General features: G+C 45.4%; 1 protein-coding gene across 6 annotated transcripts in view; it reads left to right on the forward strand.

Annotated features, from left to right (window-relative positions):
- The window catches only part of LOC149461194 (cytoplasmic dynein 1 intermediate chain 1), a 595,554-nt gene that overhangs the window by 46,562 nt on the left and 524,635 nt on the right, over window positions 1–24,357 (forward strand). For 4 of the 6 annotated variants that reach the window (XR_016312930.1, XR_016312931.1, XM_089678653.1 and 1 more), the window contains one exon: window positions 1,436–1,551. Coding sequence is in view for 4 of the 6 variants with exons in the window: in XM_089678653.1 (XP_089534779.1) it covers window positions 1,436–1,551 (116 nt within the window). In the remaining 2 variants the exon portion in view is untranslated. The remainder of the gene's footprint in view (window positions 1–1,435; window positions 1,552–24,357) is intronic. The other 2 variants (XM_089678654.1, XM_089678656.1) reach the window with 1 other exon arrangement.

The following is a 24,357-nucleotide window of genomic DNA, read 5'->3' on the forward strand; positions in this document are numbered from 1 at the left end:
GTGCCCGAGGGCCCGGGGTCAGTAGGGGGCCCCATGAGATGCCCCTGGTACCTTTTTCATAGACTTTTTTGAGTTTGGGCAAGGACACAGGGGCCCCATGATCCCCTATTGCTCGAGGGCCCCATGAGTTGTCAGTCCGCCCCTGTATTGGTGACATGTATATGCACACCCACACAGCAAACTGACTAAAGCCCAGCTAAAGGCCATCAGTACATCCTTCAGTCCACTGACAGGCCCTTCCATTCCTATTCTTCCATTTGTATCTGACAGCTTGCTGACATTTGCTTACCATTTTGGGCAGCACAGCCACACGGGGGGGTTATTCACTGAAGCTGGTTCACTCAGAATCTGGTGCACCTGTGCATGGTAGCCAATCAGCCTCTGACCTCAGCTTGTTCAATTAAGCTTTAGCAATAAAACCTGGAAGCTGATTGGTTTCTATGCAGAACTGCATGAGATTCTGAGTGAACCAGCTTTAGTAAATAAACCCCAGGTAGTGTGGCATTCTGTACCTGTGATCATTGTCCCCTGACTGACTACTGTTCTCTGAAGTACCAACAGAGCTGAGAGCAATGGGTCTTCTTTTAAACAGAAAATGAGGTGGCAGCAGCCCTGATGTTTGAGCAGGTTAATCCTGCAGGATTAAAGGATATGTATACCCAACATTTCATATTCCTGATATGTGCCTGCTGTGCCATGTACTTGTAAGAAAACATATCCTGTTCTCTTTGTATTGCTCCCTTTGTGTGAAATCCCTGGTGTTCCTGCCAGTCCCTCTGCTTTCCTATTAAAAACTGACCACAATAGGCATGAGAACTCACCGTGGTCAGTTCTCTAGCTATGCTGGGAACTCAGTCTGCTGTCCTCCAATGATCAGACTTGTCTTGACACGCTACCCCCCAACTGCACAGCCATTTACTGGGAAGACCAGTTTCCTTTTGTTTTTTCACCCCCCGCCTCTGTATGCAGCTTTTATTTCTGTTGTAAACTGGGTCGTTTTACAAGGCGAAAAGATACATATACTTTAACCTGGTATTGCTGTTTCTTTGCTGAAAGTGAGCATTACAATTTGTGAAAACCTTGTTTGTACAAGACATCAGCCTCTGTTAACTTGGTTCGGGAGGTGCTGTCTGTAGCAATTGTACAGTAGATCCCTGCAGCTAGTATTTGCAGCAGGTAAGAGGCCCTATCTCCCTTTAAGTACAGTACTGGACTTTTAACGGGTATTTCCCTCCTAATAATCCCCTCTAGACCCTGGGACTAATGTATTCTCTCTTCTGCTTCTCCTCAGAAATTTTAGTAAAACTGAATCAGAAAGCAGCAGGAGGGTAGAACATTTCATGGCCATAGACCCCAGTCAGCCTCCCCATATCTTTGTAAAACAAATTCGTTTTCCAATTAGCTGTTAACAGTTAAACACATTTCTGTTTTCTAGAAGAAGACTTATTAAACTTGGAGTCTCCAAGGTCACCCAGGTGGATTTCCTACCTCGAGAAGTAGTTTCTTACGCAAAGGAGACACAGACGCCGGTCACTACACATCAGGCAGAAGGTAAGAATTTTATGACGTGATGTACATTGTATTTCTTTTATTCGGGGCTTCTGTCAAGGAAAATATTTTGCTACAACATTTTGTCTCTGCATGCCATGTTCAAAGGTTAGTCATAGAGGTTTTCTCTAGTCTGGTCAGAGTCACAAATGTAAATTACAGTTTGCAGAGTCACAGGGAGCAATTTACAATGCCCTACTGTACAGACGTTTTTGTGCATATACCTGCAGTGTGCACTTTATGACCTTTCCTGCTCAGTGTAGTTATAATCAATTTAAAGTGTTACTAAACCCAGGACCCTGCATTCACTATATCTGCTCTCCCCGGACCCTGCATTCACTATATCTGCTCTCCCCGGACCCTGCATTCACTATATCTGCTCTCCCCGGACCCTGCATTCACTATATCTGCTCTCCCCGGACCCTGCATTCACTATATCTGCTCTCCCCGGACCCTGCATTCACTATATCTGCTCTCCCCGGACCCTGCATTCACTATATCTGCTCTCCCCGGACCCTGCATTCACTATATCTGGTCTCCCCGGACCCTGCATTCACTATATCTGGTCTCCCCGGATCCTGCATTCACTATATCTGGTGTCCCCGGACCCTGCATTCACTATATCTGGTGTCCCCGGACCCTGCATTCACTATATCTGGTCTCCCCGGACCCCGCATTCACTACATCTGGTCTCCCCGGACCCTGCATTCACTACATCTGGTCTCCCCGGACCCTGCATTCACTACATCTGGTCTCCCCGGACACCGCATTCACTACATCTGGTCTCCCCGGACACCGCATTCACTACATCTGGTCTCCCCGGACACCGCATTCACTACATCTGGTCTCCCCGGACACCGCATTCACTACATCTGGTCTCCCCGGACACCGCATTCACTACATCTGGTCTCCCATGACCCTGCATTCACTATATCTGGTCTCCCATGACCCTGCATTCACTATATCTGGTCTCTCCGGACCCTGCATTCACTATATCTGGTCTCTCCGGACCCTGCATTCACTATATCCACTCTCCCCAGACCCTGCATTCACTATATCTGGTCTCCCCAGACCCTGCATTCACTATATCTGTTCTCCCCGGACCCTGCATTGACTATATCTGGTCTCCCCAGATCCTGCATTCACTATATCTGGTCTCCCCGGACACCGCATTCACTATATCTGGTCTCCCCGGACCCCACATTCACTATATCTGGTCTCCTCGGACCCCGCATTCACTATATCTGCTCTCCCCGGACCCCGCATTCACTATATCTGCTCTCCCCGGACCCCGCATTCACTATATCTGCTCTCCCCTGACCCCGCTTTCACTATATCTGCTCTCCCCGGACCCCGCATTCACTATATCTGCTCTCCCCGGACCCTGCATTCACTATATCTGCTCTCCCCGGACCCTGCATTCACTATATCCGGTCTCCCCGGACCCTGCATTCACTATATCCGGTCTCCCCGGACCCTGCATTCACTATATCCGATCTCCCCGGACCCTGCATTCACTATATCCGGTCTCCCCGGACCCCGCATTCACTATATCTGCTCTCCCCGGACCCCGCATTCACTATATCTGCTCTCCCCTGACCCCGCATTCACTATATCTGCTCTCCCCGGACCCCGCATTCACTATATCTGGTCTCCCCGGACCCCGCATTCACTATATCTGGTCTCCCCGGACCCCGCATTCACTATATCTGGTCTCCCTGGATCCTGCATTCACTATATCTGGTATCCCACAGTACACACTACACGTAAATTCAATTATTTTAGTAAATATAAACTGCTAAATACCTTTTCCTATTAGCAATTAGAGCAGTCTTATGACTTCAGCTGAGCACTGGTTTAAGTTTGAATGAGGAGTTTTCTCTAGGAGGATGGAAACCCCCTGCCCCTCTGTCTGGACAGTGCTGATTGGCCCTGATCACATACATTCTCCCAAGAAAAAAAAAACCTCTCTAGCAATACACACCAAACTGAGCATGTGCATGTGACTACAGATTCAGTCTGTATCAGGTGGTCATTTCAACAAGGAGGATCAGAGAAGTCAAGATCAACTGGCCTTTTTTACACAATGCAGAGGATTAACCCCTTAGGTTCAACAGTGAGTATAACAAGCATGCTTTACTGCATATGCAGACTGATTGTACTGTTGTGGGTTTCGCAACACTTTAAAGTGTCGTACTTCTACACATGAGCCAGCCTGTAATAGGAGGCAATATAATTACCTTTCCAGCGGCCATTGTGCTTCCTCCCACCAGTTCATATGTGCTGTAGTGATGTGCAAGTCAGCCAAAGAAACAACCATGTGTGGCGGGGGGAGCGGGGATTCTTGCAGGCCTGGTGGTGATGTTACAGGGAATAATAAAAGCTGTTTTACCTCTACAGTAACAAGGTAAAAGAAAAAATGTTTCCGACATGATCTAGAGAGAGAGGAAGGTTTGGAGGTAGATTTGGGTCATGCTCATGCAAATCCTTTAATATACACCAGCCTTTTTCAACCTGGGTGCCCAGAACCCTGAGGTGCATTGAAGCTTCTTCAGGGTTGCCTTGGCAAAATGCATAGAAATTGCCCAAAACGTATATACAGGCCAGAAGGTGGATCAAGCCTGCCTTTTAGTTACACAAAGCCATAGGTATTCATTGTGCGCCATTACAGCCTTCTAGCTGCCAGCCTCCTAACAACCAATGATGCCATCAGTTGATATGGAAGATGTTGGTCGCATGCACAGCATCCTTGTTTGACCCTTCCCTGCCCCCCAGTCAGTAATGGGGTCCCATTAGCTAAGTGATAGAGAGAAACTGGGGGAGAAGAGAAACATTGGAATACTATTCAGTACCAGTGTGCAAAAGTGTATTTGATTTAGAAGAATAAACCCCTCTAAGGTTGGGGGTCCTACATGTGTGGGTGTTGCAGCATTAGGTAAAATAATTAAAATAGTTTTTACATTTTAGAATGGGGCGCCTTGAGACCGTCCAGAATTTTAAAGGGTACTCCAAGATTGTTCATAACTTTAACCATTTGACGCCCGGCCTATGGCCAAATGGCGTCCGCAAAAATGCATTACCTTTCCGGGAGGCCGCCATATGGCGTCCTCCCGCACATGCGCAATTCGCGCGCTTGCAGAGCCGCGCAGCGGCGCGATCTGTCACCGGTCGTGTACCTCAGACATGGCCGATGACAGATCTGAGTGCCGGCCCCCGTTGCCGGTACCATGTGACCTGCTGTGACCAATCACAGCAGGTCACATGACAGTTGTATACAATGGATGGCTTCATTCATGCCATCCATTGTATACTACTGCCTAGCTGTAAATGGTCACAGCTAATCACATGCACATGTCATGTGATTAGCTGTGGCCAAATCACAGCTAAGCACAAAAAAAAAAAAACCCTGAATGAATCGATGTCCTTCAGGTAAATGCTTGCTTATAGCAAAGTAATTCTTTGCTATAAGCAAATTGTGTAAAAAAAAAAAAAAAAAAAAATACTGATCACTTCCCCAAAGTAGTACAATGTTACTATGGTAACATTGTACTACTTTGGACATAGTGAAATATGAAAAAAAAATCTTAAAAAAAAAGAAAAAAAATTTATTCAAAAATTTAAAATTAAAAAATAATTAAAAAGAATAAACAATATATATATATTTTTTTTTTGCACTGGTGACAGTATGTAAAAAAAAAAAATAGTGAAAATATTTTTTTTTATTTTTTCATTTTCCGAAAAATTATGACAAAAAAAATACGACTTCAAAAAACTCGCCATTCCTCTTATGAAGTACGTCGAACTGTCTAATCTGCAAAAAGGGGTCATTTGGGGGATATCTGTACTGTTCTGACATTCTTGGACCTCAAGAAATTAGATTGGCTGTCAGTACTTCAGGATTGATCAATATTCAGATCTATACCATAGTTTGTGAACTCTATAACTTTCCTACAAACTAAAAAATACATCCTAATTTGGGTTATTTTCACCAAAGACATGTAGCAGAATACATCTCGGCCTAAATTTATGAAGAACAATTATTTATTTGCAAACTTTTATAACAGAAACAAAGAAAAACGTGTTTTTTTTTTCAAAATTTTCGGTCTTTTTTGTTAATTTAGCAAAAAATAAAAACCCCGGTAATGATTAAATACCACCAAAAGAAAGCTCTAGTTGTGTGAAGAAAATGATAAAATTTTAGTTTGGGTACAATGTTGTATGACTGCGCAATTGTCATTCAAAGTGTGAGAGCGCTGAAACCTGAAAACTGGCCTGGGCAGGAAAGGGTAAAATTGCCCGGTATGGAAGAGGTTAAAGAGCGCCTTGACTGAAAAAAGGATGAGAAACACTGGCATACACTATTATTATCAGGACAAGCAGTTACCTAAATATCTTTGCATAAACTCCTATTATTTCAGTGAATTTATATTGTGCTATTAGACGTTACTGGTAAGACCTATTAAGAGCAATGTTCTCCCCATCCTGTGCTGCAAATGGATTTTAGGTAGGATGTAGAGTTAAAGGAGAAGTGTGGGGATTGAGAAAACAAACAAACATGCATACTCTACTCTATGGCTGCTACATTGGTGTGATGGCTTTAAGCCCAAGAACTGAATGATCACATGACCGCAGAGAGCTTGTGAATATCACACTGAGAGCCCTAGCCAGCTGTCACTCAGGCATCTAGGAGGTATCCAACATTATTGTCGGGATCCTTCCAGAGCCCGTAGCAAGCCTTGTGATGTCAGCCAACCAGGGACGTATTTACCACAAGGCAAACAAGGCATTTGCCTAGAGCGGCATTTTTCAGGGGGGCAGCGGCATTTTTGAGCCGTCCCCCGAAAGATGGAATGGAAGAAGGGACACAAGCAGCGTGGGGAACAGGTGGCATCTGAGAGAGGCTGCGGACTGCTTGATGGTGTATACAGAGCCTGACTCTTGTTCCTGGGGATGTCAGGAGCTGTGAAGGTGAGTGTCTTCTCTCTCACCGGGGGAGGGGACGGTTGCCAGTGTATGGGGGGCGGTGTGGAAGTGGAAGGCTCTCTCAGGTGGGGGCCTGGGGTGTTGTTGGTCAATGTCAGGCTCTCTTCGTGGGGGAAGGAGGGTGTTGGTCGATGTCAGGGTCTCTCCATGGGGGAAGGGGGTATTGGTCGGTGTCAGGGTCTCTCCATGGAGGAGGGGGGTATTGGTCGGTGTCAGGGTCTCTCCATGGCGGAGGGGGGTATTGGTCGGTGTCAGGGTCTCTCCATGGGGGAGGGGGGGTGTTGGTCAGTGTCAAGGTCTCTTCGTGGGGGAGGGGGGTGTTGGTCAATGTCAGGGTCTCTCAATCAGGGAGGGGGGGTGTTGGTCGGTGTCAAGGTCTTTTTGTAGGGGAGGGGGGGTGTTGGTCGGTGTCAGGGTCTCTCCATGGGGGAGGGGGGGTGTTGGTCAGTGTCAAGGTCTCTTCGTGGGGGAGGGGGGTGTTGGTCAGTGTCAAGGTCTCTTCGTGGGGGAGGGGGTGTTGGTCAATGTCAAGGTCTCTTCGTGGGGGAGGGGGGGGTGTTGGTGAATGTCAAGGTCTCTTCGTGGGGGAGGGGGGGTGTTGGTCAATGTCAAGGTCTCTTCGTGGGGGAGGAGTGGGGGTGTTGGTCAGTGTCAAGGTCTCTTTGTGGGGGAGGGGGGGGTGTTGGTCAGTGTCAAGGTCTCTTTGTGGGGGGGGGGTGTTGGTCAGTGTCAAGGTCTCTTTGTGGGGGAGGGGGGGGGCTGTTGGTCAGTGTCAAGGTCTCTTCGTGGGGGAGGGGGGGGGTGTTGGTCAATGTCAAGGTCTCTTCGTGGGAGAGGGGGGGTGTTGGTCAATGTCAAGGTCTGTTCGTGGGGGAGGGGGGTGTTGGTCAATGTCAAGGTCTCTTCGTGGGGGAGGAGTGGGGGTGTTGGTCAGTGTCAAGGTCTCTTTGTGGGGGAGGGGGGGGGGGTGTTGGTCAGTGTCAAGGTCTCTTTGTGGGGGAGGGGGGGGGGGTGTTGGTCAGTGTCAAGGTCTCTTTGTGGGGGGGGGTGTTGGTCAGTGTCAAGGTCTCTTTGTGGGGGAGGGGGGGGGGGTGTTGGTCAGTGTCAAGGTCTCTTTGTGGGGGAGGGGGGGGGGTGCTGGTCAGTGTCAAGGTCTCTTTGTGGGGGGGGGTGTTGGTCAGTGTCAAGGTCTCTTCGTGGGGGAGGGGGGGGGGGTGTTGGTCAATGTCAAGGTCTCTTCGTGGGGGAGGGGGGGTGTTGGTCAATGTCAAGGTCTGTTCGTGGGGGAGGGGGGTGTTGGTCATGGTCAAGGTCTCTTCGTGGGGGAGGAGTGGGGGTGTTGGTCAGTGTCAAGGTCTCTTTGTGGGGGAGGGGGGGGGGTGTTGGTCAGTGTCAAGGTCTCTTTGTGGGGGAGGGGGGGGGTGTTGGTCAGTGTCAAGGTCTCTTTGTGGGGGAGGGGGGGGGGGTGTTGGTCAGTGTCAGGGTCTCTCAATGGGGCAGGGGGGGGGGTGTTGGTCGGTGTCACGGTCTCTTTATGGGGAGGGGGGTGTTGGTCGGTGTCAGGGTCTCTCTGTGGGGGGGAGATGATTTTTTTGTTGCCTAGGGCAGCACGGAACCTAAATACACCACTGCAGCCAAGAGCAGACTTTAGTCCGTTGTTGGCTGATTCTGGATCACAGGAGAGCACAAGGAAGAGCACTCTCGTGACCCACAAAAGTATGGCCAAAACAGCTTTGCCCGTATTTCTCTTTTAATGGTGGTACCTTTACATCTGTCAATGTCACCTACGAAAACATCGTTGGTTCATCTCTGTCTTGTCAGCAGCCTGTATTCTGCCTCTGACTGCATTCATGCAGAACACAGTAGTCACTGCCCTACCTTCTGAGTCCTCCATTTAAAAATATTGTTTCAAACTGCAGCCTGTTTTGCATTCAGTATCATCCTGCTAAGAAGTTGATTTCTGGATGGTTGTTTTACAGTCATTATCATTTTCATCCTTTAGATGGCAGTAGAGACCTTGCTGAGATTCAAAGTCTTGCTCTTTATACTTTATATGAGACATGATGGCTGAATTTAATTACTTTTGGTGTTGTTTCATTTTACCATCTCTTACACTAGACAAAATTCAAAGGATGCTATCCATAAATACATTGGGGTTGATTTACTAAAACTGGAGAGTGCAAAATCTGCTGCAGCTCTGCATGGAAGCCAATCAGCTTCCAGGTTTTTTGTTAAAGCTTAACTGAACAAAGCGATTAGAAGTTAGAAGCTGATTATTGGCTACCGTGTACAGCTGCACCACATTTATCATTCTTCAGTTTTTGTAATCACTCCCAGTATGCATGGTATATATGAATCTTAGGGCCATCACACATGTTACAATATGAGCGTGCAATCAGCTTAAGCCCTGGTTCACAGTGATGCGGTGCGGAATTTGCAGCGTTTTCAGTGCGAATTCCGCGTCGCATCAGAATTGCACCCCGTTCATGCGAACCGCTGCGGGTGTGTATGTTAAGTTAACAACAGAAGCGGTCCGCAAAACGCGGTGCGACGTGCAGAATCGGATCGCATAGGTGTGAATACCAATGCGATCCGATTCTAATGCGGACCTAAAAAAGGGTCCTGCATGTTTTTGGTGCGGGGCGAATAGAGCCATACAAAATGTATGGCTCCAGTCGCACCACACACAAATCGCATGTGATTTGCACGGGAATGCAGTGCGGTTCCTGTGCAAATCACATGAGATATACCGCACCGTATATATGTGAACCCGGGCTTAGACATACCAAAACGTGAGGACCTTTCTAAACTATCCAATGTGTATCCAGTCAGGCAAGCCCTTGCACAGCATATCTATAATCAACTGACACCACACTGTAAGTCGTCATGCACACGGGACATTTTTACAGCGACTGTTTGTGGCTTTTGGCTTTTTTTTCTACAGCCAGTAAACTCCCCAGCATGTTGTCCTATGTGTCCATGCACACACAGACTGCAATCAGCAATTTTTGGCTGGAAAAAAAATCCAGAACTAGTTGGCTTCTAGAGGACTTTTTGAGCTGTAAAAACGCTCTAACACTGGTAAACAAGGAAAAAAGTGGCAAACCAGCGATTTGGGGCTTTTTTTCTTGCAAAAATGTTATTTTTCTGTGTGTAAAAAATGCTAAAAATCCAGTTAAAGGTGGCTAAACACTAATGCAAAAATGCTAAAAAAATGCTGAAAAACTCACCTTTTAACCACTTGCCGCCCTGCCACTGTAGAAATACGGCGGCAGGGCGGCACTGGCAGGCAAAACCACATTTTTAAACGCGTGTTTTGTAAACAGGGGGCGCACGCGAGGCGCGCCGCCGCCCTAGCTGTCCTGCCGATCACCGCCGCGGATGTCAGTCGCCGGGTCACAGCCGGTCTTTACCGGCTGTTTCCCGGTGATCGGCGGCAAACAGTGACAGACAGCACAGCTGCAGCAGCTGTGCTGTCTGTCACTTCCCTGACAGCTCGAGGACGAGCTGATGGAGAAAGAAGATCCAGCACACACCCCGCCCCCTAGTAAAACACTCCCCTCACTCCTATAACCCTTCCTTGCAAAATAAAGTTAACCCCTTCCTCCCCATTGCCATTAGTACAGTGTCAGTGTTTTTTTTTTTTTTTTGCACTGATCACTGTATTAGTGTTTTTAGGGATGTCAGTGACCCCAAGTCAGTACCCCCCAATCTCAGAATGTCTGCTGCAGTCCCGCCATAAGTCACTGATCGCCGCCATAATTCGCTGATCGCCGCCATTATTAGTATAAAAAAAAAACTAAAAATCCCAGTATCTTTCCCGTTATTTGTAAACGCTATAACTTTCATGTAAACCAATTAATTTACACGTATTGGGTTTTTTTTTTAGCAAAGACATGTCGCAGAATGCATTTTGGAGGAAATTTATGACTAAATTTGATTTTTTTTTTACTGGACATGTTTTATAGCAAAAAGTCCAAAATATAGTTTTTTTTCCTCAAAATTGTCAGCCTTTTTTTTATAGCGCAACAAATAAAAACCGCACAGGCGATCAAATACCACCAAAAGAAAGCTCAATTTGTGGGGGAAAAAAAGGATGTAAATTTCATTTATGTACCATATTGCATGACCGCGCAATTGTCCGTTAAACTAGCACAGCGCTGTATAGCAGAAAAATGGTGTAAATTGCAGTATTTATACCATAGTTTGTAGACGCTATAACTTCCACACAAAGCAATCAATATACACTTATTGGGATTTTTTTTTACCAAAAACATGGAGCAGAATACATTTTGGCCTAAATTTATAACCAACTTTGAGTTTACTATATATTTTTTATAGCTGAAAGTAAAAAATATTGTTTTTCTTCAAACTTTTTGGCGTTTTTTTTGTTTATAGCGTGAAAAATAAAAAGCGCACAGGTGACCAAATTACACCAAAAGAAAGCTCTATTTGTGTGAAAAAAAGGACGTAAATTTCGTTTGGGTGCAGCATTGCATGACCGCGCAATTATCAGTTGAATTAGTGCAGCGCCGAGTAGCAAAAAGAGGCCTGGTCATTAAGGGGGGTAAATCCTCTGGAGGTCAAGTGGTTAAACAAGTTTTTACCCAGCTAACGCTACCAGCATTACTAAAACGCCTGGTGTGCATGGAGCCTAAAGGTCAGTAACTCTAAAACTCGTGATATAATCACCCCAATCTTGTGAATTGAACTAATACACATGCAAATAACAAATAAAATAAACAAATATAAATCAACATTAAATCACATAACCTGTGTTTCCACTGCTGCTATCTTAAACTTAAAATCCACCATGTTCAGTTAAATGTGAACACGAGGCAGATAAATCAACAACAAAAATCATACATTGCAATACAAATAATTGTCCATATATAGTCCAGTGAATGTTCTCTCTGAATTCATCACGCCACTGGTAAAAAGTGACAGACCCCTAATAATCTTGGTCTCATATGTTGCAAATAACTTAAAGTATAACGAAAGGCAATTTTTTTTTTTTTTTTAAGTTTTGGATAGAATGGAGAGGGATTAGAATCCCAAACAGTCTTCATTGCTGTCTGTGCCCCCTCTACGGAGATTCCCCCTCTCTATTTGTCCTGTTTACCATTATCATTGAAAGTGAAAGTAAAAGAAAATCCCAAATTGTTCCCAGAAAAGTTCCAATGGGGTCACTAGATCTGGTGACCTGTGGAGGGGGGCAAGGAGTTCCCTTAGCTTGCAGGGATTTCTTCTCACTCCCTGTTTGGCTATGGACAGGAAGTGAAGGAAAATCTTCACAATGGGACCCAGATGGCAAACAAAATCTGACAGGGGTTATAACCCTCCCTTACTGAATTCAAAATGAAAATAAAAATGTTTTGCCTATAGTTCTACTTTAATAATATTTTGACCATGTCACCAGCTGTGTAGTGCCAACCCAATAATGCTCCCACAGAAACCATGCAAAAGTAAAGAAAATGCTCCAAATAGTGCAATTTCATTAAAATTAAGATTTATCCCAGCCAATTAAAAACCTATTCCCTATTGTGTACAAAAACAGGCATATCTAAAGATCATAATACCCCCGGTGATCGCCCACCACTCTCCAGTTGCAGTGACACTAAAACTTAGTTTTTTGTTTTTTTTAAAATAACTAACATGTCTATACTTACCTGCTCTGTGCAGTGAGTTTGCACAGAGCAGCCCCAATCTTCTTTTTGGGTCCCCGCTGGCGCTCCTGGCTCCTCCCCCTCGAGCAGTGCCCCCAGTGCTGCATGCTCGATCCCAAGACGTTGCTCTATGCGTCCACAAGACAACGAATTTCCTTCATGTTGTCATTGTGGGGTATTGTTTGTAGAATGTTGAGGAAAAAAAGTGAAGCGCTGGGAATACCTTCTGGATGCACTGTCGGATAACACTGTTTAGCTTCTAGGAGCAGAAAAAATGCTAGTGTGCATGGAGCCTCAGAGTCATCTGCAATTCATTGACATAATCCTGTCCTGCTATTTAGGACTGAAGATGTATTCTTTTAACTTGAGAAGAAGGTCCAGAAAAGCATATGGAGACAGGAAAAGGCAGCAGGGACAGAGGTCAGGGAATGCCTATTTTAAAGCTGAATTTTAATCTGCTTATATTTTGTCTTCCCTGGTTCCTCACCCCCTTCTTCCTCTACATGCAATGAAATTTAAATAAAACCTTTTCAGTTTCATCACATATATTATTTAAGACCACGTGATGTCACTGGACCTCTGTGCTTTTCTATGTAATGTTTGCAGATCATAGCTGGTTGGATGGAACAGCAGAGTGCTGAACATAATTTACTGAAAACATGACAGCACCCTGCCTTTTGTGCTTCTTTAAAGAGCTAGATGATGCCAGATATCCCACAGGCAGGATATGAGGCAGGCTCTATGTGACTTGCTGCAGCTTCTACACTGTGTATGTAGTAAAATCAAATCACACACTTTCAGTACAGGAGAGGAGCCTGTACAACTGTGTGAGACTGAAGGAAGGTTTGAGTTCAGCTTCAACACTCATTTAGTATATAAAGCCCAACTCCAGTCTTCCTCCTCCCCAGTAGACATCCTTTACCCCCAAAGGCCCTACCAGCATTGTTTTCCCTTTTTTAAATACTTTTCCAGATATATTTTCTAGAGGCAGACAGTCCACAATGATGAAGAGTAACACTGATGTGCTGACATCTACACTATTTTCTGCATCATTTTATCTGAGCGCAGGGCACCCTGGAGACACCCCCTTAGAGACGGGTCCATGACACCCTGCACTTACCGGCTGTCCTCAGTCTTCTGAGTTGAATGACACTGTTGAGGAGTCTGAGGACATCTAGTGATGGAAAGCAGTTACTGCAAGGGACAGTATCAGAGTATTGCAGCCAAAGCTGCTATTTTTTTTACATTGCTTCTCTGGTACAATTGCTTTGAATATTACCTGGAGTTAGATTTTAACCCCTTTCATACTGGAAGGTAAACAAAAAAAAAAAAATTCTAACGCCTAAGCTCAGTTTTAAAACTTTGGCATGTGTTACTATAGCTGTGTCATTGGTGAACAAAAGCAAAACAGGGCGCACTCTCTTCGTGCATTAACAATATAAACCAAAATTTTTTTATGAAGCATAAAAATGCATAATCACAAATCAAAGGGGGATAAGAACAGACAAGAGTCCATAATGACAGTCCAAAGTGACGGTAGACCCTTAGTGAGGTAGGCTAACGTGTTTCGGGAGACGTACTCCCTTCATTGTGAGTATACATTTTTATGTTTCATAATAAATTCTTGGTTTACAACGTTAATGCACGAAGAGAGTGCGCCCTGTTTTGCTTTTGTTCACCAGTATCAAGATTTCCCGATCTTTAAGGGCTGCACCTCCACGAATTACAGCTTCAGTTATCCTAGTCTGCATGAAGATTTGAGCGCTGGCTTCGTTTGTTCATTTGGATAGCTGTATCATTGCAACTACTTATAGAGTCCAGGTGAATTACAGTATTTTTCAGGAGAAACAGGACCTTCATTTGGATATCGGATAACGCTGCTCCGTGTATCCATTCACACACCAAGCTGCAGCTCAGCCCCACCCTCTCTCTCTTCTCATTGGCTCACTGGCTGTTATTGACAGCAGTGGGAGCCAATAGCTCCTGCTTCTGTCTCAGCCAATGACGAGAGGGAGTCCCGGGATAGCCAAGACTCCAGTGCATATCGCTTAAGTGAGTATTGGGGGGGGGGGGGCTTGGACAGGGGCGGACTGACAACTCATGGGGCCCCCGGGCAATAAGGGATCATGGGGCCCCTGTGTCCTTGCCCAAACTCAAAAAAGCCTATGAAAAAGGTACCAGGGGCATCTCATGGGGCCCCCCACTGACCCTGGGCCCTCGGGCAGTGCCCGAGTTTCCAAATGGTAAGTCCGCCCCTGGGCTGGGGGGATGCTGCACACAGAAGGTTCTTACCTTCCTGCATAGAATGCAGGAAGGTAATAAACCTTGAGCCTTTAGAACCACTTTAATTAAGCAACCTGACGTTAGAAGCTGATTGGTTCCTATGCACAGCTGCAGCAGATTCTGGGTGCTCCAGTATTAGTAAATCTACCCCTGAGTCTCCTATGCCATCAAAGCTTCTGTGTTACCTGCTAACCATTTTCTTCTTAGGTTGCATTCACACCTATGCATTTCCAGGATTGTGCGCAGAAATGTGCAGGAATGGAAAAGTGCAAAAAGTGTGCTACAACGTGCATCGTTCTTGTGCTGGCATTGTCATTGGCACTCCAAGTGAGGTTTAGCAGACATGTATTTTGCTGTGTGTTTTGTTGTGTGTCAAGCCTGCATTGAAAAAATACACAATGCTCCATGACCGAAAAGGTTCTGGAGCTCCTTTGGCACGTTTGTTGTGCATAGAGCAGCCCATTCCAGTGAAAAATGCCTGTAAATTGCATGGAAAGCAGCAAAAGCCATGCGCAGGAATGCAGGTTCCCGCTACACTAGGTGTGAATGGGACCTTAGCATAGGGTATGAGTAATGATGAAAGAGCGTGCCTGAGCGTCCCTGATGAAAGAGCGCGCCTGGACTCATCTCGTCCTGCACATGCTCAGAAACGCGTCGCATTTTGATGACGTCAGACGACACATGTTCTGATCCCGAACATCTTGGATACTCTGCCAGGCTCCACCATCCATGCTGCATGTGCATGGTACCATCTGCTGGCAGACACCTTGGAGATTCCACCAGGCTTACCATCCATGTTGCACATGCACAGCACCACCTGCTGGCGGACTCAATCGATCTCCTCTCTGGATCAGACACACAACAACATCTGACTACAGGCGTCTCACCCTCTTACCCATGAGCCTGTTTTTAAATTCTAAGATGTGAGTTACTACTTATCTTTCTATTAAATATCTTTACAGTACACACTTAGAGGTGCTGTGTTTCTTTGTTTTCCCTTAGCAGACAATGCTTTGTGCATGTGCAGCTCAGTGTATATTCTCTGCATGCCTTGGGTTCCAGGATGAATTGAATGCCTGTGTTGCTTGTGCATGTGCAGCTCAGTGTATATTATCTGCATGCCTTGGGTTCCAGGATGACGTGAATGCCTGTGTTGCTTGTGCATGTGCAGCTCAGTGTATATTCTCTGCATGCCTTGGGTTCCAGGATGACGTGAATGCCTGTGTTGCTTGTGCATGTGCAGCTCAGTGTATATTCTCTGCATGCCTTGGGTTCCAGGATGACGTGAATGCCTGTGTTGCTTGTGCATGTGCAGCTCAGTGTATATTCTCTGCATGCCTTGGGTTCCAGGATGACGTGAATGCCTGTGTTGCTTGTGCATGTGCAGCTCAGTGTATATTCTCTGCATGCCATGGGTTCCAGGATGACGTAACCACCTCTGTTGCTTGTGCATATGCAGCTCAGTGTATATTCTCTGCATGCCTTGGGTTCCAGGATGACGTAAACGCCTGTGTTGCTTGTGCATGTGCAGCTCAGTGTATATTCTCTGCATGCCTTGGGTTCCAGGATGACGTAAACGCCTGTGTTGCTTGTGCAAGTGCAGATGTTATGTCATCTCTGGCCAGCCAGACAAGATCGCTGAAGATCCCAAACCAAGAAGACTGGATGAAGGTGTCAGCGGTGGTGTCAGGGTGACTGGGAAGATCACTGATATTGCATTGCTTTAGGGTCATCCTGTCATAAAATTCTAAGATGCTGCACATTATGGCAAAAGCCCACCTACCACGAGGCAGAATTTAATTCTACTTTTACATCAAATCAGAAATCTCAGCATCCACATTTTAATCTTTATAGGCTCCCAATAGGTAACACCCGATATATTTCAGCATCTACCAGTACTCTCAGCTCATGCACTAGCTACAGTATGTGACAAAGAGTAGGAATTATACTCACATTTACAGTCAGAACTCAATCCTAGTGTGAAGTTTTACTTGTGAGCCACTGAAGGGTGCAAATATCTATATATACATATATAAACAATCTGTGTACATATAACCAATGTGTCGCAGGCGTCCTTGCTCACCCTCACGTGGTGTGCGTCAGTGAGATAACAAAAAGAAAATTGGGTGCCGCGCTCTATTCATTGTTTTTTCTAAAAATTATGCACAATTATTTAAATCAGTATCTATTAATCTCTCTATAAATTATCACCATGAGTATCCATTCATATACTTTGTGCCAATAATTATATAATATGTAGTTTTTCTACATCCCCCAGAGGAAGCTACGAGTCCCTGTAGCGTAACGCGTAGGGGAGGGGCAGTGACGTCATCACGCATCCGCAGTCAGAACGGCGAGTATTGACAGTGTGCGTAGGCACATTAACGAGGCTGATTCCACTGCCACCTGCGGCTGTATATATAACAAAAGCGCATATATTACTAACAACATGTGAGTGTACTACTAGCCTTTATTAAAACCTTTTACCCCGGATAAAACACTATGCACCTTTTTTTCTTTCCCTTATGATCCATGGGAGGAGAACTTGGTTAAGGAGAGTGCTGGGGAAGGAGTAACTTCATCCATTGCAGTGACTCACAGTGCAGCTTCTATTGCTAACCATTGCAGCTATACAGCACAGGATACAAAGGAGAGTATACGGCATTCATCTTTCTGTTGAATCTAAAAGGAATTTGATATCCTCCAAGTGCATATGGGATTATTCATTCATAAATCCAAAAGTATAGTTGGACTTTTATTTTGCAATTCACGTTATTATTATTTTTTTATTTTTATTCACAAATCTTTTTTGTGTTTTATATAATTATTGGCACAAAGTATATGAATGTATACTCATGGTGATAATTTATAGAGAGATTAATAGATACTGATTTAAATAATTGTGCATCATTTTTAGAAAAAACAATGAATAGAGCGCGGCACCCAATTTTCTTTTTGTTACAGTCATAACTCAACTACCTGCCTGTTTAGGACTTCTAAAAAAACATAAGTAACAGGTTTCGGCTAGCATGTCCTGATATACTGTATGTCATATAGTATGAACTTGTTGACAGATGACCTGACACGGTATATCCTCCATATATCTCATGTGGAAACACTCCATTGTTTGTGTATTTGTCAAGCTGTCCTTAGGATAAGCCTTTTTTTTTTTATTATCGATCTTAACAAACACTGATATATTGGCCCATTGTCTAGTTATTTTTACAACTTAAAACCTTCTTGGACACAAAGACTTTTTTGTGATGTGCTGTGCAACAAATTAGCCAGCGGGTCTCCAGCCTTCGTCACGGCGGAATGAGGTATGTGTGAATGTGTAATGACGTGTCTCCTATTTTACAGAACAATAAATGTATAAGTGATTTGTAACACCTCACAATTACTGTACCTTTGGGCTTCTTACTGATGAAAACACATGATAAACCACTAGACATGAAAAGAAATATGAAATACAAGCATTGAAAACAGGTCTTGGCACCGGCTCCTTGTTATAGCACTTTTCTTTTCTTTTATGTAGGTGTTTTGTTGGTTCCCTGGTGTGTTCTAAAGTTTCTATAAGGTGTGCTAGGATAAAGTGCAGTGATTCTCTTAAAATGGTTGTAAACCCTTACACATACCTAGTGAAGTGACTGGCCTCAGGTGATACACAGAGATGAAACAAATCCTCCAAGTTGTACCTGTTTATCTGCTGTCTTCTCTCCTCTACATCCATTCAAAGTGTTGAATTTATTAGGATTGTCTGAGAGTTCAGAAAGCAAGGGGCCGGGAGCTTAAGTTACCCTCTGTAGAGCTCGGTGAGAGTTGATTGGATGGAAGGGGCACACCCCCCCTTCATACAGCACACAGGAACAGAGTTGAGGCTGTCAGTCGCAGGCTGTGTGCTCACTTTCCCTCCCATCTCCTTTATATCTTTTGGTGTCAGGAAAACTTGTTAGAAGTGACTCATGCAGATAGCAGCAGAGAGCAGCATAGAGCAATCACAGGTTGCAGGAAATAAAATCATGTGTTTCTCCCATCAACAGTCAACCCCTATTGTGTGCCCCCATAGCAAGGGGTTTGCTATAGGGTTGGGGTCGGAAACCCGTCGATCACAAGCTACCTGTCATCCACTGACAGATGACAGGTAGATCATGAAGATGCCCCACTGTTGCTGACCCGGTCCCCGCCCAGAGCTCCAGAGCAGCACATGCGCATGCACGCCCAATCCAAGGCTACAGAGGCAGTCTCCACTCCTTGCACACAGGGCGGGGAAAGCCTCCAGAATAGTTTGGGCGGGTTTTGGCTTTTCTCCGAACACACCCGAGCTCTTTCTCTGCGCTCATCACCACTGGCCCTTCTCCCTGATCCAAGGGACTTAAGGTTGACACCATGTAGGAAGGTGAGAGAAGATTGCAGGAATGAGTGCCACTGCACCTTCCCTGCACCACTCTACATTAAAAAACAACTTTTGGGCCCTCCTAACACTCCAGCCCCCTGATGCCCCAGCACCGTGTCCTCCTAACACTCCTGCCTCTTGATGGCCCAGTGCGATGCTCTCCTGACATCACAGTACCATTCCCTTCTGACCCCCAATACCATACCCTCCTGCCCTTCCCCCCCTCCGCCACACCATGCCCTCCTGAGCACTCAGTACTATGCTCTCCTGACACCCCAACCCTGCTAATCTCCCAGTACCCTGTTCTCCTGACCCCCCCCCCCCGCTGCACCATGCGCCCCTGACCCCCCCCTGCACCGTGCCCTACTGACCCCCAGTACTGTTCTCTCCTGACCTCCCTGTTCCTATGGCCTTCTGACCCCTGCCATACATATTACTGACTTCTGTACACTGCCCTATATGTTACTGACTTCTGTTCACTGACCTACATCCTACTGACCCCTGTACACTGCTCTATATACTACTGACCCCTGTACACTGTCCTACATCCTACTGATCTCTATACACTGTCCTACCTACTACTGACCCCTGTACACTGCTCTATATACTACTGACCCCTGTACACTGTCCTACATCCTACTGATCTCTATACACTGTCCTACCTACTACTGACCCCTGTACACTGCCCTTCCTACTATTGTCCTCTGTAAACTGCCGTACATATTACTTACACTCAGGGGTGGATTGACCATTTGGGAACTCGGGCACTGCTCGAGGGCTCGGGGTCAGCAGGGGGCCCCATGAGATGCCCCTGGTACCTTTCGTAGGCTTTTTTGGGTGTGGTTTGAGTGTGGGCGAGGACACGGGCCCCATGATCCCCTATTGCCCGGGGGCCCCATGAGTTGTTAGTCCGCCCCTGCTTACACTGGCCAGAAATCAAAGCAGATAGCAAGACCTGAAAATAGTCAAGAAAATCAGCCTGCAGTACCAGATGCTTTCATGATTAACTCTGGCATCAAACTTGTGAGGGTAACCAAATACCCCCAGACATGAAAAAAAAATTGTAAATGAAAGTGAATGCTGAGTTTCTCACTGAAGCTAATGTTTAAGGAAGGCTAAGGTTATATTTTTACAGTGACGTTTTATTTAGTAGATTTTTCTAGGTTTTCTTCATTGTGTCTTACTTTTTATTAGGGACTTGCTAGTTATTTTCTTTAAAAAAAAAAGAGGGGAGGGGGGCTGCATCCCGGTGATCTTTGATCTTTTCAATAGTGTCCAGGGAAATCTTCATCTGTCAAAGATTGCCTCTCCTGCTATAGGGGCACATGCGGAGGAGGAGGATCAGAGAGAGAAGAGGAGGTAATGGGGCGCTTTGTGCAATACCCTTGCACAGAACAGGTAAGTATGACATGTTTATCATTTCAACAAAAAAAAGACGGGGAGCACACAGCAGCCTGCAGGGGGAATCAGATGTGGGCAGGACAGGGAGGAGCAGGGGTGGACTGACAACTCATGGGGCCCCCAGGCAATAGGGGATCATGGGGCCCCTGTGTCCTTGCCCAAACTCAAAAAAGCCTATGAAAAAGGTACCATGGGCATCTCATGGGGCCCCCTACTGACCCCGGGCCCTGGGGCAGTGCCTGAGTTTCCAAATGGTCAGTCCACCCCTGGGGAGGAGTATCACTGGGAATAGTGTGTGTGTGTGTGGGGGGGGGGGCAACTACAGGAACGATGCTCTATATGTCTCTATCTCTAGCAGTGGAAATCAGGGGGGGGGGAGATAGGGAGACATCAGCTTTCAGTTGCTGCAGAGATCCTCACAGGCAGGGGTGGACTGACAACTCATGGGGCCCCCGGGCAATAGGGGATCATGGGGCCCCTGTGTCCTTGCCAAAACTCAAAAAAGCCTATGCAAAAGGTACCAGAGGCATCTCATGGGGCCCCCTACTGACCCTGGGCCCTCGGGCAGTGCCCAAGTTTCCAAATGGTCAGTCTGCCCCTGCTCACAGGGCATCATTCCTGTAATTGCTATCGTACCGATCATTCTTCCTGACCTGCCCACATCTGATTCCCCCTGCTGCCTTGGCCCCCTTGTGTGCTTGGATCCTGTACAGGGGGGCAGGTGTTACCCCCTTATCGGCGGCCGTGGGTATGAGCCAGAAATTAGAAGACTGTGTCCATTGCAGCACAGACTATACTGCTGCAGGTAAAATTGTGGAGATAGGTGGGGAACACGTGCGTGAATAGATAGTCTTAAAAAATCTAGTCAGTTGAAGAATAATAATCATTTTATTTGTGTATGACATAAAAAAAAAAACCTAAAAGAAAGCTTTTGGTGGATTGCAGCTCCCTCTTTTCTAGGAGTTTGGTAGTGTAATACTGGTCACACACTAGTAGATTTTCAAACACGTGCCTAAAAATTTTCATGAGTACATTCAGTGACATGGTGAATATCATCTGAATGCATTTCAAAAATGGTTTCTGTTAACATTCAATCTAAAAAGGACTTTTCCAAATGAAAACTGCACTAGAAATTACTTTGAGAAAAAAATTTCAATCCCACTCCTTCGAATTTTCTTTTTTCTTTTCACTGTGGCCAAAAACGAATGTTTATCTCACTCACTACTGACAAGGTCTAGCGCTACCTCACCTGAATACAACATAGTTTACCTTCTGCAAGGACTTCTCTGGTTGGGCTTCCCACTGGGTATAACTGTTATGGATGGAGCTGGTCTACTTTTGAACATCAATGCTATGGCATATATGCAATAGCGGCATAATATTGCGGCAGGCATCATGTATTGGCGCTATTTAGGTTTTCCCAAAGACTCTACATTATCCTCCTTTGGTATTTAGTGACAGTGCAGCTGATCTCCTGTAACCTGCAGCAATCTTTGCAGATGCTGTCAATAAGCTCCTAGCACAGGAAGTCTGCTATCACTAATAACTTGCTTATGGCTCCTACATGCCACATGATCCACTGAAGAAAGCTCAAATAAATTATTAGCAATGGTAGACTCCCTGTTCCAGGAACTGTTTGCTAGTATGTGTGGGGATCGCTGGAGTTAGAGGAGATCAGCAGCTCTGTCACTAAATGCCAGGTCCACATGGGGAGAGAGGGAAAGGTAGTGTACAGTCTTTGAGATAACCCAAAATGGTAGCTAGGACTTAATGAAACCCCCACTTCTTCTGGAAGAATCAATCTCCTTGGTTTCCTGCAGCTATCACTGGTTCCTCTCTCTGACCTCTACCCATTAGAGGATACATTGGTGACATGAAAGTCAATAGAAGAAACCATTGAGAGCCATGAAGGACCCAGGAGATGAACACTCCTGAAAGTGCCAGTTTCCCAGGGACTTTCAGTGGAAGATTTCCCAGCATTGGAACTTCAGAGGTGTGGGTAGGAGGTGAAAAAGGAGATTCAATCCATCTATGGGCAGGCTGATTATACTCAACTCCTTCGATTGACATGGGTACAACCAGCCTGTCAGATTTTTTGTATGGGATTACTGCTTGTAGCTATAGCTTCCGGCAGTAATCATTGTGTTCACACAATAGCACTGCTGCAGTCATTCCCCCATCAACATTGACTGTGTTGATGGGGAAATTTAACAATTTTCTTTCCTTCCACTGCAGGTGAAATTCAATCCATCTACAGTGGGGAAAATAATTATTTGATCTCCTGCACATTTTGTAGGTTTGCCCATTTACAAAGAAATGAAGCATCTATAATTTTTATCATAGCTGTATTTTAAATGATGGAGACAGAATATCAACCAAAAATCCAGAAAAAACACGATACAATTGTTATAAATTGAGTTGCAGTTCAGCAAAACATGACTTAGTACCTGGTGGAGAAACCCTTGTTGGCAAGCACAGAGGTAAAACGTTTCTTGTAGTCGGTTACCAGGTTTGCACAAATTTCAGGAGGGATTTTGTTCCACTGTTCTTTATAGATCTTCTGTAAATTCTTAAGGTTTCTTGGCTGTCACTTGGTAACTCGAAGTTTCAGCTCCCTCCACAAACTTTCTATAGGATTAAGGTCTGGAGACTGGCTAGGCCAATCCATGACTTTAATGTGCTTCTTCTTGAGCCACTCCTTTGTTGCCTTGGTGGCATGTTTTGGATCATTGTCATGCTGGAAGACCCATCCTCAACCCATCTTCAGTGTTCTGTCTGAGGATAGAAGGTTCTTATCCAAGATTTTACAATACATGGCCCAGAGAAAGAGTACCAAAGTATAATGTTTTCACCTCTGTGCTTGATTGTTCTTAGGATCATAGTCAGCATTTTTCTTCCTCCAAGCACGATGAGTTGAGTTAATGCCAAAGAGTTCAATTTTGGTCTCATCTGACCACAGCACTTTCTCCCAATCATTCTTTGAATCATTTAGGTGTTCATTGGCAAACTTCAGATGGGCCTGTACATGTGCCTTCTTGAGGAGAGGGACCTTGAGGGCTCTGCAAGATTTCAATCCATGGCGGTGTATTCCACAAGCTCCTCCTGTGTAGTTCTGGGCTGATCCCTCACTTTTCTCATGATCAGGGGCGGACTGACCATTTGGAAACTTGGGCACTGCCCGAGGGCCCGGGGTCGGTAGGGGGCCCCATGAGATGCCCCTGGTACCTTTTTCATAGGCTTTTTTGAGTTTGGGCAAGGACACAGGGGTCCCATGATCCACTATTGCCCGGGGGCCCCATGAGTTGTCAGTCCGCCCCTGCTCATGATCATCCTTTCGCCATGCATGGAGCTCCAGACCAAAGACGATTGATGGTTATTTTGTATTTCTTCCATTTGAGAAAAGTGATTCTGTGGACAGGTGTCTTTCATACATATGAGATGTTAGGAGCACCTTCTTTATTTAATTGACAGGACTAATCTGTGTATCACATGAGCACATAGCCAGTCTGTGTGAGACGGAATTATTGTTGATTGGTAGGGGCTCAAATACTTATTTTACTCCCAGAACTGCAACTCAATTTATAACATTTGTATCATGTGTTTTTTTCTGAATTTTTGGTTGATATTCTGTCTCTTATTTAAAATATACCTATGATAAAAATTGCAGACCTTTAATTTCTTTGTAAGTGGGCAAACGTACAAAATCTGCAGGGGATCAAATAATTATTTGCCTCACTGTATGGCTTGCCTTAGAGTGTGTCCCTACCATCCAAAAGCTTTAGTATTAGCAGGGCCGGATCTGATCTGGGGGTGCAGTGAAAAAGGATCAGGGTGCATAATGCCAATAGTGTGACAGAGATTCATGGAACCAGTATTCCCTGTTCACTCGGTAAGCTTCTGTACCACGGAGTCACAACCCGGAAGTAACATCTGACAGGTAGTTTAGAGAGGTGCAGGAGTGAACAGAGGACACTAATATGAAGTAGGATGATTAAACAGAACCTGTTCCCCCTTATATCAGGTGTTACGATCAGAGTCCCTCCTTACATCAGGAGTTCTCATCCGAGTACCCCTTACATACAA

The sequence above is a fragment of the Staurois parvus genome, unplaced genomic scaffold, assembly GCF_062004578.1.
Source record: "Staurois parvus isolate SC_StPar_1 unplaced genomic scaffold, SC_StPar_1.0 ptg000208l, whole genome shotgun sequence".
NCBI classification, from domain to species: Eukaryota; Metazoa; Chordata; class Amphibia; order Anura; family Ranidae; genus Staurois; species Staurois parvus.